Below are 16,483 nucleotides of genomic sequence, written 5' to 3' on the forward strand. Positions count from 1 at the left end.
CAGGTGCGCAAGCGAGCGAGGGGTGGTCGGGGGGGGGGGGGTTGTCTCACCTTCGGGAACCGCTCCTTGTACACGTGGTTCATCATCACGATTTCGTTGTCGTAGGAGGAGGGGGAGCGGCCGGGGCTGCAGGGAAAGAAGTCTTTCCTGTCCAGCACCCTGCCTCCCTGCTGCCCGCCACCTCCGGCGCCCACTTCTCTCTCACTTCCTAGGGCCGAGGGTTTCTGGTCATGCACCAAACCCCAACCCTCCAAAAAGGAGATTCGGTGCCCGCCTACCTGAGGCTCCGAGAGCGGGGCCGCACCGCGGGGGAGCGGCGGCCACCATCCTCGTCCGTGATGCTCTCGGTGCTGCCGAAATGCTTGGACAGAAAGTGCAGCTCGTCCACCGTGGGCTGGTAGGGTAGTTGATGGAGGCGCTCCTGAGAGGAGCAGGACGACTGCGGAGAGCGGAGAGCGGGGAGCAGGGAGTCAGAGCCGCCGGGAGAGCAACACAGCACTCACCCAGGTCTGGCTCCCTTCCGTGATCCCATCACTTAAGGGGACAGAGTTTGAGGCTAGCCTCGGTTACACTGAGATCCTATCTCAAAATACCAAGGGGATGGGGGATACTGTCCTGCAGAAGCATCCGTGGCGCAGTGTATCCTCGAGGCCTTCCCCTAGACCAGGCGGTCCTGTGCCATGGTCTCCTCCGGCCCCCCTTTGCCTGCTCTGTTCCATCCTACTGGTCCTGCTGGTCCTTGAACATGCCAGATGTGCTTCTGCCCCAGGGCCTTGGCATTAGCTGTTTTCCAGGCTTGGGTCTTTCCTCTGTGAATCATTTGCTCGGCTCCAAGTCTTGGCTGGATAGCTAGCTTTCTTCCCCTGCCTCCTTCCTTCATGCTTTCTTACGTGGTACTGGGGATCAAGCCCAGGGCCTCAGGCATGAAAGGCTACAACTCTATCAATACAGCTAATTTCCTCAGCGATTTGTCTCTTTCCTCTGTCTGTCTGTCTCTCTATCTCTCTCTGGTGGTGGTGAGGAATTGAAGTAGGGTCTCATGTAGCTCAGGCTGGCCTTGAACTCCTGCTGACATCCCTATCTCACACTCCCCAGCTGGGATTACAGGCCCACGCCACCTCAACCAACTGTATAACTGCATAACACAGTGAGCTTCAACTTGCAGCTGTTTCCTGTTTTCTGAGGCCTTATGGAGTTGACCAGGTTGCTGACCTCTTGAACATCTCACTCCCAGTCCCTCCCCATTCAAGCTGATCCTTTGTCTTGGTTTCAACCACTTCTTCCAGGAAGCCTTGAAAGTCATGTGATCATGTATCCATGCTTGTAAATCACCATAGCAGTGGATGGATAAGAGAATTAGAACTGTGTCCCCGAAGGGCGTTGAAAGAGAGATTTTTGAGGTGTCCAGTGTGTAAGCAAATGGGCTCCAGGTAGAAGCCATGGTGGCCTGGCTCTGGCCAGCTAAAGACACTTGGGCACCTGCCTTCATTCCCCAGGACTGTGTCATCATGGATAACAAGAAATGTGTAGGTTCCTGGGAAAATACAGTGAGAGCAGAGATGGGCCCCGGGGAAAAGCTGTAATGGATGGACAAGTGGACACTCATAAAGGGCAGTGAAACCAGCCTCTCAGTCCATCTGGGACTGCTGGTCTTCACGGAGTCACTTCCGTTCCTACCCACCCATCCACCCACCTCCACATACTCACGGAAACGGTTGAGCTGGGTGTGTTGGTGCCATAGCCAGAGGAAGGGAGCGAAGCAAGCGACCAGCGGCGTCCATCCGCCCTGGAACCCAACCAAGTTGCTCAGAGTTCTGTCAGGGATCCCCTCACTCCTGGAGTGAGAGGCGCCACTGGCCATGACCAGCGTGGATATGGGGGCTGGGGATCCTCAGATACCTATGGCTTGCAGAGTAAAACGGTAACAGTGGCATCTTTAAGCCAGGTGCCAGGGTCTTGGAGGAAGAATCCCTCTCCTTGGGACACAGGAGGGATTGGAAAAGCCCATCCAAAGGGAGCTAGGGATGTGGCTCAGCCATAGAGAGCTCTCTTAGCATGTGCAAGGCCAATCTCTTATATCCGAAATGATAACAATACAATACGAAGAAGCTAACACAAATAAATCATCCCCAAGGACCCCAGAATCTAACTACAAGAAACTCCCACAAGAAATCTCTCAGAGAAGACCCCCAGGCATCTTCTCAGACAAAAAGAACCCACCCTCTAACAAGCCCAGTGAAACCCTGACTTGGACCTGTACAGTCTTGTTCATACAGAATTCCCCTCATAGTATAGCTACAACCACTCATGTGCATGTGCCTAGTTTGGTTGGGTTCACAGACTGAGCCTGATGGACTGGGACATGACTGGGATCCTCAGTCTCAGAAGGCAGAGGCAGGAGGATCTCTGTGAGTTCGAGGTCAGCCTGGACTACAGAGTGAGTTCTAGGACAGCCAGGGCTACACAGAGAAACCTTGTCCCAAAACAAAACAAAACAAAACAAAACAAAACAAAACAAAACAAAACAAAACAAAACACACTTGTTGGTCTTGCAAAGACCCCAGGTTCAGTGCCCAGCATATACATGGTGGCTCACAACCATCTGTGACTCTAATTCCAGGGACTCAGGAATTGACCCTTCTGAACCCTGCAGGCACCAGTAGTGCACATGATGCACAGACCTACAGGCAGTCATATACAAAACATATAAATCTGAAAAATTAAAAAAACAAAACGAGGGCCAGTGAGATGACTCAGTAGGGAAATGAGCCTTGAAAGCCTGATGACCCGAGCTTTGTTCCTGGAAACCATGGTAGGTGGGAAGAGTGGACAGACGCCTGACAGTTGTCCTCTGTCCTCCACATGAGCTCCACCACACGCTCTGACACACATACACACGAGCGTATGACATATACAAATAAAGAAATACATGTAAAGAAGAAAGTCAGGACTGGTGATGGCTGTGCTCACTTTTAATCCCAGCACTTGGGTGGCAGAGGCAGGGGGATCTCTGTGAATTCAAGGCCAGGTGGTGTACAGAGCCAGTTCTAGGCCAAACAGGGCTACAATAGTAAGATCCTGTCTCAAAAAAAAATTGTGAGAGAAAAGGGGTGTGTGTGTGTGATGTGCTGGCAAACATCTGCAAAAACAGCTTCTTGATATGAAGGAGACTCTTAGTGGAAGAGGTTAATATCATCCTTGGTTACAGGGCAAGTTGTAGCCACCCTAAGCTACATGAGACCTTGTCCCAAACAAAACAAAACACATGCAAAAATTCAGACTGTTGGAGCTGGATAGGTCAGTAGTTAAGAGTACTTCTTGCTCTTGCAGAGGACCTGGGTTCAGTCCCCAGCATCTACATAGTGACTCCATGCTTCTATAACTCCAGTTCCAGGAGATCTGGATCCCTCTTCTGACCTCAGAGGGCTCCAGGCACTCAAGTGATGTACACACACACAAAAAAAAATAAAATGAAATTTAAAATATTTTTAAAAATTTAAGCTCTCTCAAGGCCAGCCTGTTTTCAGAGTGAGTTCCAGGACAGCCAGGGCTACACAGAGAAACCCTGCCTTTAGAAAGAAAGAAAGAAAGAAAGAAAGAAAGAAAGAAAGAAAGAAAGAAAGAAAGAAGGAAGGAAGGAAGGAAGGAAGGAAGGAAGGAAGGAAGGAAAGAAGATTCCAACGCTCAGCCAGGCATGGTGGAACATGCCTTTAATCCCAGCATTCAGGAGGCAGAGGCAGAGGCAGGTAGATCTCTGTGAGTTCAAGGCCAGCCTGAGCTACAGCTTGAGTTCCAGGACAGCCAGGGCTACAAAGAAAAACTAAAAAGAAAAGGGTAAATTCCAGTTCTCAGTCCCACACTTATTACTCCTCATTAAAGGCAGTTGTGAATATTCACAGCCCGGTACATGAAGCCAAACATTGTACTCTCACACACTAACGCACACTCACATGCCCAAGCAGACACTGACATAAAGGTGTACACAAGAGAGCCAAGACTCACACTGACACACATAGAGCTGCATCCTGACTCACACACTCTGTGCTTTCTCTTCATGCAGCTACACATTCGAGACTTTCATTCACTGTCAGACAGTCAAACTCCCACACAGCTACACACTCATCCAGTCACACTGATGCCCACACCCATTGATGCACACAGGCCAGAACTCCCTCCCATAGATATTATGTCACAGACATACACTCACATGCATTCCCACTCACACAGGACCACAAACTCATCCAGTCCCACTGACACCCATTCATTGATGCGCACAGGCACAAGCTCCCTCAGACACACACACACACACACACACACACACACACACACACACACACACACATTCCCACTCCCACACAGGCTGCACATGCCTCAGAGATCCAGAGGTGGGGGTGTCCTCCTTTAACTCACATCTACAAACCTACAGTACATACAGATGCACATTCCAAAGCGTGTGTAGGTCACTCATGCTTGCTCACACCCACACCGGCACTCAGATGGCCAGTCCCATAAACATACACCCTGATAGGGTGGGCTCTGGCCTCTTTCTACACAGAACAAACCCAGAGTCATGCTTGGCTCCCCATTTCCTTCAGCTTAGTTCTACTACTTTTGAAAGGGGATCCCCTCCCCCTCCAGGAAGCCATTCTCTATCCCCAGCTTCCCCTACAGCTTTCATCAGTCTTCGCAATGACTCCTGTCCTCTTTCTTTCCTGCCTCACCGTCTCATCATGCTAAGGACAGAAATGGGGTGTCCTTCATCCCATACGACTGTTCCTTTCAGGTTCCTAACCATAAATACAGCTAAAGAAAAGTCACCCCAACTTCACTCCTGGTGCAAAGATCCCAATGACTCTCCACAAAAAGCAGGAACTCCCTGCCCCTCCCCACTTTTCATTATGGTCCCCAAGAAGATTCATTTAAATCCACCGCGAGAGAACCTGGGAGGCAAACGCAACATCTTACCTTTTGGAAGGTTGAGAAAATGCCCTAGCCACCCTCCCCCGCTGGAGGGACTGAGGCCCTGGATGGGCGGTGTGCAGTGTGCGCTTGCGCACCTCATCTTGACAGCCCTGTTCTGTTGCTATGGAAACGCTCGGCCAAGCGCGCAAGGCTAGGAGGAGGACGACCCTGGGGCCCCAGAGCGCTAGCAGTTTCCCTCCACTGCGAAGGAGGTCCCCTCCTCTCCATTCTGGAGCAGTGATTGGCTCCACCTTTTTCAAAGCTCCTCCTTGAATTCTAGTGGCTTTTCCAGCTAGGACATTGAGGCCCTTCCACTGGTCCCCAGAGGCTACTCGGGTGCAATTAGGACAAGAACAGATGGTGGCCCAGACGGTGGATGGGGAGGATCGCACCGAGTTCTGGGGCCCTCAGGGGAGGGACTCACCTTCGGGAGGAAGCAAACGAGAAATGGGCGGGGGTGTTGGGAGAGAAGTTGCGGGGGCTGTCCAGGGGACTGCTACCTGCGAGAGAAAGGAGAGCTTTAGGCTCTTCTGATCACCAAAATGGGTTGCTAGGGACAGCTCACCCTTCTGATGCAGGCCTGTGCATATATGGTAGACCACGCCCCTTTTGCAGTGGCCCCGCCTCTGCAAATTTTTTAGGGGGGTTCGAGTCACTGAACCTACCTAGGTGCCTATTCAGCCTCCTCTAAGAAGGCTCCGCCCCTCAGCTCTGGCCCCTCCTTTCTGCCTCTACCCTGTCCAACTCTAAACCGGGAGCATCCACGCCATCCATCTAGAGTGGCCCCGCCCATACAGAGATGGCCACGCCCGGCTGTGGCCCCGCCTCCTATGGTCTAAATCCACAAGTACCCAGGCAGCATCTTTGTCTCACCTAAGTGGCCTGGCAGTGGGGAGTGGGGTCGCGGCAGAGTCGGCGAAGTGCTCGTCAGGATGAGGCTTTTCCGGTTACTGGTGCGGCAACTGCCAGGGAAGGAGAGCAGGGATCAAGAGAGGCCCCAGACCTTTGAGTGTGAGCCCATGAAGCCAATTCCAGATCCTCACTTCTCTTCCATGCTGCAGCCAGTGTGTGACACTTCCAGGGTAGAGTGTGACTCGTGTGCAGCTCCGTGAGGTCTGTGTCAGTTATGGCCTGACAGTCACGGTGACACCATTAGTGATCCTGAATGCCTGTGTCCTTGAGATGCCCATAACATTCACAGTTTGTAGACACACGAGGCACCCACTGTATGAGACCCACACTGAGGGACAGTGGTATGTCATGTATGCTATCTGTGTGACAACACATCTTTCTGCATGTGTGGTGCAGCGAGAAGCACAGCTTGTACAAGACTGTCACTCCCGCATGGTGCGTGACTTCAGCTGCAGATGTGCGGTTATCAGCATGAGAGACACTGGCTGTGTGTGTCCATCACTGTGTGTGACACTGGGCACATCCAAGCATGCAACTATGTACCAGACGGGTACGTGCTATGTGACTGTGTGTCCTTGCCTCTGCAGAAGTCCCTGTGTCTCTTTATCCTGATGTCAATGTGATACAGCTGTTGTGATAGTGTTAGGTGCATGGATGTGTTATCCTAAAAATAGATCTGTGTATCTTGGATGGGAGCACCGTGTTTGGTGGGTGGTCTTGCATGTGGCATTCTACTAGAAATGCACCATGTGTGTGTGTGTGTCTGTGTGAGACACAGGAGGTGACCCCATTTGTCCATGGCTTTGACCTGTGCCTGAGTATCTGTGGTGCCTCCCAGTGTATCGGAGACACTAGGGTTGTGTGTGTGTGGTCATGTTCTGTGTGACGCCGTGTCACTATTTTCAGTGTGAGCCTGTGTTCGAGTTGGGAGGGTCCGTGCAGTGATAACGACCCCCCCCTTTCCTCCGCCTAGCAGCTGCAGAAGAGGAGCCCCCAGTAGCTCCAGCCCCTACGCCCTCAGCCGCAGTGACTGAGCATATTAGCTTGTCCAAGAGCACGCGGATGGGGGCGGGGGGAGGCCAGGCTGCGGCTATTGTTCTGAGGGTGCCAAGCCCCCCCTCCCCGCGGCCCCCTACCCCCACCGGGCCGCCTGAGCCCACAGCGTCTGCAAACAAAGGCGCTGCAACCCCCCGCCGGCACGACCCCAGTGCCCAGCTCAGGCCTTTCCAGTCTCCAGCAGCACGGCCCGGCCCGCACCGCCCGCGTTCAACCCCATCCCCTGCGGGAGGGCACAGCGGGGACACCTCTGGCGCAGCTGGACAGAGAGCAGCATCCCGGCCCCGCCCTGCCGCAGCAGCCGGCGGGGCGGCTTCACCCGGGGGGCCAGGACAGGGTCTGGGGGTGGGGGTCTACCTCTTGGTGCGGCGGAACATGCTGCCGCCGGGGAAGGAGGGCATCGAGAAATTGGAAAGCGCAGTCCAGAGAGAGTCAGACATGACCCGGCGGCGGCGACATGGTGGCAGGTGCGGCAGCGGCAGCGCGGGGAGCGAGTGCGCTGGGCGGAGGCTGGAGCCGCAGCGGCGGCCAGGGGAGGGCGGGGGAGGGGAGGGCCCTGCTGCTGCGGCCAGTCGCGAGGGGGCGCTACGGGGTGTCGCCGCGCGAGGCCCCGCCCGCGTGCACGCCTGGTGCCCCTACCTGGGGCAGCATCCCGGGCATCTTTCCCCCAAGGCTCACCTGCTGCTTTTCCGGGGCAGGGGCAAATCCTTCTGGAAGAAAAAGGGGTAAAAGGGATGGAGGTCAGCGTGGACATATGGCCACTGCCCACAATGCGGCTCCACTCACCTAAGGAGCAAGAGCGTCATCAGCATCACCATGTCACCCTTGCCTTCCTGATTCCCCGGAACCAAAACAGGGTCAAGTGCACAAGAAATAGACCCAACTGGACATCTGCAAGCATGTTCATGCCAATAAAGTTTTGTTTGCTTTCTGACAAGACAGACTCTCACTCTAGCGCAGGATGGTTTGGAACTCACTCAGGCTGTTCTCCAACCGGAGATCCTAGTGCCGCACCTCCCAAGTGCTCAGATCACAGTCGTGAGCCACCATGACAGTATTTGTAAAACTTTGTTCTTTGTTCTGGACAGGGTCTCAGGTCCAAGCTGGTCTTGAACTTGCTGTGTAGCTGAGGGTTAACCTTGATCTTCTGATCCTGCCGCTACCCCTCCTCAGCACTGGCATTACAGGCATGCTCCTCCACACCCTGCTTATATGGTTCTGAGTATCAAACCCAGGCCTTTGTGTACTCTCTCAGTTGAGCTATACTCTCAGCCATGAAAAAATATTTCTTGAGGGCCCAGTGGCCAGCAAGCTTGATCACTTGAGGTGGACTCCTAAGACCCACACTGTAGAAAGAGAGAACCCACTCCAAAAGAAAGCTGTGCACGGCCCGGCGGTGGTGGCGCAAGCCTTTAATCCCAGCACTCGGGAGGCAGAGGCAGGCGGATCTCTGTGAGTTCGAGGCCAGCCTGGGCTACCAAGTGAGTTCCAGGAAAGGTGCAAAGCTACACAAGAGAAACCCTGTCTCAAAAAAAAAAAAAAAAAAAAGAAAAAAGAAAAGAAAAGAAAAGAAAAAGAAAGCTGTGCACTTCTACACTCACACTGTCACACACACAAACAACTACAAGGTCCCCCACCCAGGAATATTTCTTGCTGCTGGTGGAGATGCACACCTTTAATTCCAGCACGCAGGAAGTAGAAGCAAGAGGATCTCTCTGCATTGAGGCAAGACTGATCTATACACTGAGTTCCAGGTCACCCAGAGCTATACGGTGAGACCCTGTCTTAGGTAAATAAATAAACACACTTCTTAATGCTAGACACTGGGAACATGGCAGTTAATAAGAAAAATGAGTGCTTGGCCTTTGGGAAAATACATTTAAATGCACTTGCTTGCTATTCCAACTACTCAGAAGGCTGAGGCAAGATGTTCTTGAAATCAAGACTGTCCTGGACTCCATAACAAGATCATAGATAATATCTTTAAAAACAATAACCCGCAGATATTAAATAAGAGCGTTACAGAAGTAGGCAGTGGAGAAACAGCTCAGTGCTTAAAAACACTTTGTTGTTCTTGCAGAGGACCCAGCTTCAGTTCCCAGCACCCATGGCAGCACACAGATGTCTGTAACTGCAGTTCCGGGGATCTGATGCTGTCTTCTGGCCTCTGTGGGCACTGCACACACATAGTGCGCAGACATACATGCAGGCAAGACACACATAAACATAAATAAAAATAGTGTTCAACATTATCCTTAGCTACATAGTGAGTTCAAGGCTATGTACTGAGATCCTGTCTCAAAAAAGAAAAGAGAAAGGGAAAAGTGGCTTGCAAGATGAGCCAGTGGGTTGAGCTACTGAGTCTGAGAACATGCGTTTGGTCCCTGGGACCTACATGGTAGAAGGAGAGAATGACTTACAGAAGTTATCCTCTGACCTCCACATGTACCTCATGTTCATGACAGGCACCCACCAAGCACACACACACACACACACACACACACACACACACACACACACACACACACACACACACTTTGTAAAAGGAAGGAAAGAAGGAGCAGCCATGAAGGATCTGTAGAGAGAGTGTATAGGTGACTGCAAGGATAAAGACCTGGAGATGAGAGGCAGCTTAAGTGTCTCAAGCATGAATAAAGAAATGAATGACTTCTTACATCCCAACAGCTCTGCCCACTCAAGGCCTACTCACAGATTTGGGGTAGCATGGTAAATGGGACTTTGAGAGGAGCCAAAAGCTCTTTAATTTAATATATTTCATATTTCATATATATATGCGTGGTGGCACAGTTTATGTACACTGCAAATATATGTTACTCTCATTGGTTAATTAAAGAGCTGACTGGCCTATGGCTGGGCAGGAAGTGATTGGGTGGGAGAGCCAGAGTAGGAGGATGCTGGGAAGAAGAAGGGCAGAGTCTCAGGAGTGGGGAGTCAGACACAGAGGAAGAAGGATGTGTAGAAAATGAGGTAACAAGCTATGAGCCACATGGTAGAACTTAGATAAGAAATATGGGTTAATTTAAGTTGTAAGAGCTAGTTAGTAAAAAGCCTGAGCTATCGGCCAATCATTTATAATTAATATTAGGTCTCAGTATGTGGTTATGTAGGAGCCAACTGGTGGGACATGAAAAATCCATGTGCAACATGATGGCTCACAATCATCTATAATAGGATCTGATGCCCTCTTCTGGCATGTAGGTATACATGCAGAGCACCATACATAAAATACAAATAAAAAATTTGGAAAAGATTTATTATAAAAAATAAATAAATCTTTTTTAAAAATGAAAAGGAGGGCGAGGTGGTGTTGGCACACATCTTTTATCTCAGCACTTGGGAAGCAGAGGCTAGCCTAGTCTACAGCGAGATTGCCAGGACAGTCGGGTACTCAGAGAAACCCTGTGTTAGCATTCAGATCTGCCCCTTGGGGACCCACCCAGAGTCCTGAAAACAACATCTTATGTAAAGCCCTCTTTAAAAGAAAACCCCTCATGCTTTAAACTTATGAGTAAGGAAAATAACGATTCGGGGTGATGCTGGAGTCCTCACTGCTAATGTGAGAAGAATTTTTGAGCCGGTAAAGGATACCCCATAAGGCGACCCTCCTACTTTGTGGGATGCCTGGGTGCAGTAGTCTGCCCAACTCCCTATAAAGAAAGTCAGAAAGTTGACAAGCTGCCTGCATAGTTGTCCTGAGACTGTCCTGTGTGGTCAGGGCTGTCTTCCAAATAAATTGTGTTTATTCCCCCCCCCCAAAAAAAAGAGAGAAAAAACCCTCCCCTTCTCTCTCTTCTTCCTTCCTTTCTCTTGCCAGGAGAGCAGGTGCATCTCCCCCCCCCCCACTTCTTTCTCTCTCTCTTTCCCTCTCTTCCCTTCTCCCTTTAATAATAAAACTTTTCACGTGAGCGCTATCTGCGGAGCCCCTTGGCTCCACCCGCCGAGGCCGCCACCGTGCCATTTTTAAAATACAACACCCTGTCTTGGAAAAACCAAAACCAAAACCAAACAAAAAAAAGAAAAGAAGGTAGACGTTGTTACGTTGTCTCAACCCTTTTGAGATGAGCGCAGCGGGATCAGTGACCACCATCTTGTCACCAGGGTCTTTCACAGGCTGAGTAGCAGTGCAGGTGGAAAGATTTGGGTGAAGGTTTCAAAAGATTTGTTCTGAAACAAGGTAGCCACGCTGAACTGAACTGTCTCCACTTCCCAGGGACTGAGATGTAGACGGGAGCTAGCATGCCTTGCTTCAAGGAGGCTTTTGAAGGAGAAAAAAGCACGTTAAGATGCTGGTGAGACTTCCCAGTGGATAAGGACCTTAATGAGTTCAAGACCCAGAATTCCATGGCTGGAGAGATGCTCAGTGGTTAAGAGCACATACTGCTCTTCCTGAGGACCTGAGTTCAATTCCCAGCACCCACTACAGGGGGCCCACAATTGCCTGTAACCCAAGCTCCAGAGGGATCCCATACCTCTGACCTCTGTGGGCACGGGTATTCATGTGCAAATACCCACACACATGTGCATGACTAAAACAGTTCTTTAAAAATAAAATACTTCTTGCAGGGCATGCTGGTGTGCAATTTTAATCTCATCACTCTGGAAGTATAGACAGGCAAATCTCTGTGAATTCAAGGCCAGCCTGGTCTACATAGAGACACCCTGTCTCAATAAATCAAAATAAACAAAATCTTTGAAAAAAAAAAAAGAATCAGAATTCTAGTTCCCAACACATACCCAAATGCTAGACAGGCATGAGGGGTCTCCATCAATCCCAGTGCTGGGGTTGGGGTGGAGATAAGGGATCTCTGGGGCAAACTGACTTGCTAGGCTAGCTCATGTTATCAAGCTTTGGGGTCAGTTACTAAGAGCAGTGGAGGAAGACAGCAGGTATCAACCTCCAGCCTCAACACACATGTGCACATCCCTGTGTGTTCACACACATACAACACATGAACACGTGCATGTACACCACATACATACATGTACAAAAACAAGTAAATACAAATCCTTTCTATGATCTCTCAGAGACAAAAACCTAGCTTTAAAATCCCAAATTTGCCCGGGGGGTGGTGGTGGTGGTGGTGGTGGTGGCGGCGGTGGCGACACACGCCTTTGATTCCAGTGCTCATGAGGCAGAGCCAGGTGGATCTCTGTCAGTTCAAGGCCAGCCTGGTCTACTAGCGAGATCCAGGACAGCCAGAGCTGTTACACAGAGAAACCCTGTCTTGATGGGAAAAAAAAAAAAATCCCAGATTTGCCTTTTGTGACCTTGGCAAAAGACCTTCCCAAGTACCCCTGTCTCCTAGAGAAGTCTGTGAGGTGATGCAGGTTTTATCATTTTAGGGTGGTACCTGGCACTTGGCGCATGCTCAGCAAGCAGTAAGTCCAGGGCAGAAGAGATGCTCAGCTGTTATGGGCATTTTCTAACAAGCCTAGGCACCTAAGTTCCAGCCGCAGGACCGGCACAGTAAAAGGAAAGAATCTCCTCCTAAAAGTTATGGCACACGCTCACAAACATACAAATATATACATTCACACACACACACACACACACACACACACACACACACACACACACACACATACACACACACGAATAAATACGGCTTCAGAGAAAGAAAGCTGAGTAGTTTAGAGCACTTGCTCTTGCAGAGGACCCAGATTCGATTCCCAGTACCCACATGGCAGCTCACAGCTGTCTGAAATTTCAGTTATAGAGGATTTAATGCCCTCTTCTGGCCTCCATGATCCCTGGCTACTGGTAGTTCACAGACATACATGCAGGCAAAACATCCTTACACATGAATTTAAAAATAGTAATAAAAATTTTAAGTAAAACTAAAAAATGTCCAAGTAGTAAGTCGTAAGAAGAGTTATTAACCCTCTCTATCCTCTCTACCCTGGGAGCAGCTCTCCTGCCTCGGCCCGCCCCCCTGAAAATGTATGCCTGCTCCACGTTCATCTCCACCTGCTTCCTGATCAGGAGCCTCTCAGCCGCTGAGTTGCCCGCTGTCTGCAGTGGAACCGACCACAGACATGGACAGACGAGGGCCCCAGCAGCTTGGCAGTCCCTCGACCTCTGACCTCACTCATCCCTAGCTGCAGCTTCCAAAGCAGCGTCATATCTAGGGACAGCAACACTTGGGGCTGGGGCTGCTACAGTCGGGGTGGCTGGATCAGGGGCTGGGATTGGGACTCTTTTGGGGAGCCTCATCATTGGGTATGCCAGGAACCCTTCTCTGAAGCAACAGCTCATCTCCATCGCGATTCTGGGCTTTGCCCTCTCAGAGGCCATGGGGCTCTTCTGCCTAATGGTGGCCTTTCTCATCCTCTTCACCATGTGAAGCAGCTGTCTCCACTTCCTCCTCCCATAGCTCTTTCATGTCCCATCTGCCCTGTATGTTCCTTCTCCTGTACCTCCCCAGGAAGTCTGGGGAATATACTTGGCTCAGGGTTTAACAGAATACAAATAAATACTGTATTAATAAGAAAAAAAAGAAGAGTTATTAATAGACATGCCACACAGCAGAAAATGTCTCAGAGGATCCTACCACTTCCATGTGCAAAGGGCATTCAGACAGGGCAGGGTTAAAGGGCAGCCTGCCCTGGGGAGCCACCGTGATCAGAAATCCAGACCAGATGACAGGTTTGAGGTGAATTGGACTCAGCTTACCAAGCTAAGCAGCCTTAATGGACCTAGCAAAACTAAGACCTGGATTTTTCAGCCTTGGGGCCAAGGTCTCCAGACGTTTGTAACAGGTATGATAAGCCTTAAAGAATCCTTAAATAGCTGGGCGGTGGTGACACACGGCTTTAATCCCAGCACTCTGGAGGCAGAGCAAGGTGGATCTCTGTGAGTTCGAGGCCAGCCTAGTCTACAGACCAAGATCCAGGACAGGCTCCAAAACTACATGGAGAAACCCTGTATTGAAAAACAAGAAAAAAAAAAGAAAGAGAGAAAGAAAGAAAGAAAGAAAGAAAGAAAGAAAGAAAGAAAGAAAGAAAGAAAGAAAGAAAGAAAGAAAGAAAGAGAGAGAAAAAAGAATCCTTAAATACCACCGAAAGAAGTCCTCAGAATGGACATCGGCAAGCTCACCATAAACATTCCAAAGTGGAGAAAAGGGACAAACCAGAGCCACAGAAATGTACATCTTCCTTGTATTCGGAAGGCAGAGGCAGGGGAATGTTTGTGATTTTGAGATCAGCCTGGTCTTGTTTCAGGACAGACGGGGCCACACTGTGAGACGCTATGTCAACACATTAAAAAAATTAAAAGATAAAAGTAAAGAAAGAAGAGAAATTTAGATCCTTGGAGTCATGTGACCTCCCACCCCCCTATCCCTGCTTCTCCTGGCAGGGTACTGTGGCAGGACATTCCAACAACCAGCTCTTCCTATTTAAGATGCTAACTGCACACAGGCGACTCTGGCGCTGGGGGATAGTGGGACATTGGCTTAGCGGTGGAACCGATGCGCGTGAGTGGACCCAGGCATTGAAGTGGGTAGTTCAGAAGGGGGAGGTGGCTGCAGTCTGGAGAGCAGAGATTCCCTGCCTATAGCATGTCCTGAGCTGAGTGGGTGAGCGGTAATATAGAGGTTGGGGGCGGAGTCTTGCGTCAGAGACAGAATCCCGCGTGGCGTTGAGCCAATGGGATTCGGCGCCTGTTTGAAGGACCGGGACACACCCCGTTCAGGCCCCGCCCACTTCCATCCTTCAGCGAGGAGCGGGTGGCTTGGACCGGCTTAGCCACTGTAGTACTTACTCTGGCTTTGCCGCAACTCCCTCCCGTACTCAAGACTCACACTCCTGATCTACCCTGGGAGCATGAGGGAAAGCGAGGAAGGCGTCGAGAAGCCTGGGCTCTGACACCCTGTTTGAAAACAAATTAGCTTTCCAATCGGGAGCAGCCAGCCTCCTGGGATGTCCTTCTTACTGTCTGAATCTCATTCCCCCCCTGCCCTGCTGGTCATTTCTCCGTGGTCTTGATCTTGGAAATGGTGCATTAAGGGAGCCTACAATTGGACAAGAGATTGGGATCACAACTGATTTAATCTAGATTCTGGAGTACAAGCAGGGGCTGACCTCCAAGGAGGCTCAGAAGGACCAGCTTCCAGGTAGCCCTAGGCGTGAAGCATTGATTATTTCCCCTATGAGGTTAGTTTATGAACTCAGAAGGGCAAGACCCAGATCTCAGGGGACACTCTCAGCCTCAAAATCCCTACCTACCTTGGGGGTGGGAACTCCTGAGGACTGGATTTGTTCCAGCCTTCCCTCACTCCAACAACCCTCAGTATCCCACTCTGTGCAGTGGACTCACGCCTCCTGCGCCTGCGCAGCCTGGCGACCAACATCTTCGAAGACTGCAAGGAGCTAAAAATCGCTCCCGCCCACCCACAAGCTGGGCTGGACTTAGGGATCACGGGCGGGTGTGTGTATGTGTGTGTGTGGTGGGAGTATTATAGTGGAGGGGGTGAAATGGAAAGCGGGAGGCTGTCTAGGTGCCTGTCCAATTAGGGCACTAGGAAGAGTCCTAGTGGCCAGACAGGTGAATGGAGGACTCAAGGTAGCAAGCCTGGGAAGGGCTCCGGGTGGTCAGGGCGAGGCTGACGAACAAACATGTTTACAGCTGCTGAAGCGCTGGTGGCCCCGAGGGGCTCGAACCCTGGGGCAATAACTTTACTTGCCGCACCTTCACCCCCAGACTATCCAAGCGCCTTGGCGAGGACCTGGGCCCCGCTGCCTCCGACTCCGGTGGGGCTAGACGCCGCCCAGGCCGTCCTCGAGGGGGCGCGCTAGGATGCAGCCCCTCCAGGAGCCTCCGGGATACCGGGGCGACGCCTGAGGGGCGGGGTCCGCGCTGCCAGGACGCGCGGCCACTGCACTCCTGGCCCAGAGCATCCTCCGGCCATAGGAAGGGACGCCGCGGCCGACCCTGGCGCAAGTTCTCCTGCCTCCTGTTCGGCCCCGCCCCAGGGCACCGACCCCATCCCCTCCTTGGAGCCCGGGCTGCGGCGTACCTGCAGCCTCCGGCGGCGGATCAGGCCCGAATCGTCCATGGCGGCGGCGACTTTGGTCCGGGGGAGGGAGGAGGGAGGCGGCGGCAGCAGGAGGAGGGAGGAGGGAGGAGGGAAGAAGAGAGAAGCCTCGGGGACCGCGGCGGCGGCGGCCGGCGAGGGGGGGCGCGGGGGCGGAGCGAAGCGGGGCGAGCCCGGCGCCGTCACTGCGTCTGGGAGCCGGAGCCCGGTTTTGGCCACCGCTGCCCGCGCTGGGGGGCGAGGGGGAGGGCGAGCAGGGTTGGGTGGGTGGAGCCTGCAGATGTCCCTAAGGGAGGCATGCTGGAGAGAGACCCTATCAAGACATTCTCTTCCACAGACCCGCCAACCCAAGAAAGATCCCCAAGGGAGCTGTTCTCATGGACGAATTCCCGGTGCTACTAGCGGGCCCCCACGGGAGACACAGCCCCACAAGGGTGTGATCTGCCATGAAGAGCTATCCCCTCACCCTGAAAATCACTCCTAATAGAAATAGTGTC

At 51.7% G+C, this 16,483-nt stretch overlaps 1 protein-coding gene, 1 non-coding gene and 1 pseudogene across 3 annotated transcripts in view; 2 read left to right on the forward strand and 1 right to left on the reverse strand.

Moving 5' to 3' along the window:
• Positions 1-16,259, reverse strand: part of Mast1 (microtubule associated serine/threonine kinase 1) — a 33,370-nt gene extending 17,111 nt beyond the window's left edge. Inside the window, exons 1-7 of one of the 2 annotated variants that reach the window (XM_015991228.3) lie at positions 15,969-16,259; positions 7,609-7,640; positions 5,836-5,924; positions 5,387-5,462; positions 1,708-1,786; positions 279-439; positions 51-126 (exon numbers count right to left, since the gene is read on the reverse strand). In XM_015991228.3, coding sequence (XP_015846714.1) covers positions 51-126; positions 279-439; positions 1,708-1,786; positions 5,387-5,462; positions 5,836-5,924; positions 7,609-7,640; positions 15,969-16,007 — 552 coding nt within the window. In that variant the 5' untranslated portion in view covers positions 16,008-16,259. The other variant, XM_006998364.4, reaches the window with a different exon arrangement.
• Positions 10,443-10,593, forward strand: LOC121829939 (U12 minor spliceosomal RNA). Its single transcript, XR_006072979.1, has one exon. It is a non-coding gene; the product is annotated as a U12 minor spliceosomal RNA (small nuclear RNA).
• Positions 12,891-13,362, forward strand: LOC102928709 (ATP synthase F(0) complex subunit C2, mitochondrial pseudogene; annotated as a pseudogene).
• Positions 16,260-16,483: the final 224 nt, after the last annotated feature.

Source organism: Peromyscus maniculatus, chromosome 5, assembly GCF_049852395.1.
Source record: "Peromyscus maniculatus bairdii isolate BWxNUB_F1_BW_parent chromosome 5, HU_Pman_BW_mat_3.1, whole genome shotgun sequence".
NCBI lineage: Eukaryota > Metazoa > Chordata > Mammalia > Rodentia > Cricetidae > Peromyscus > Peromyscus maniculatus.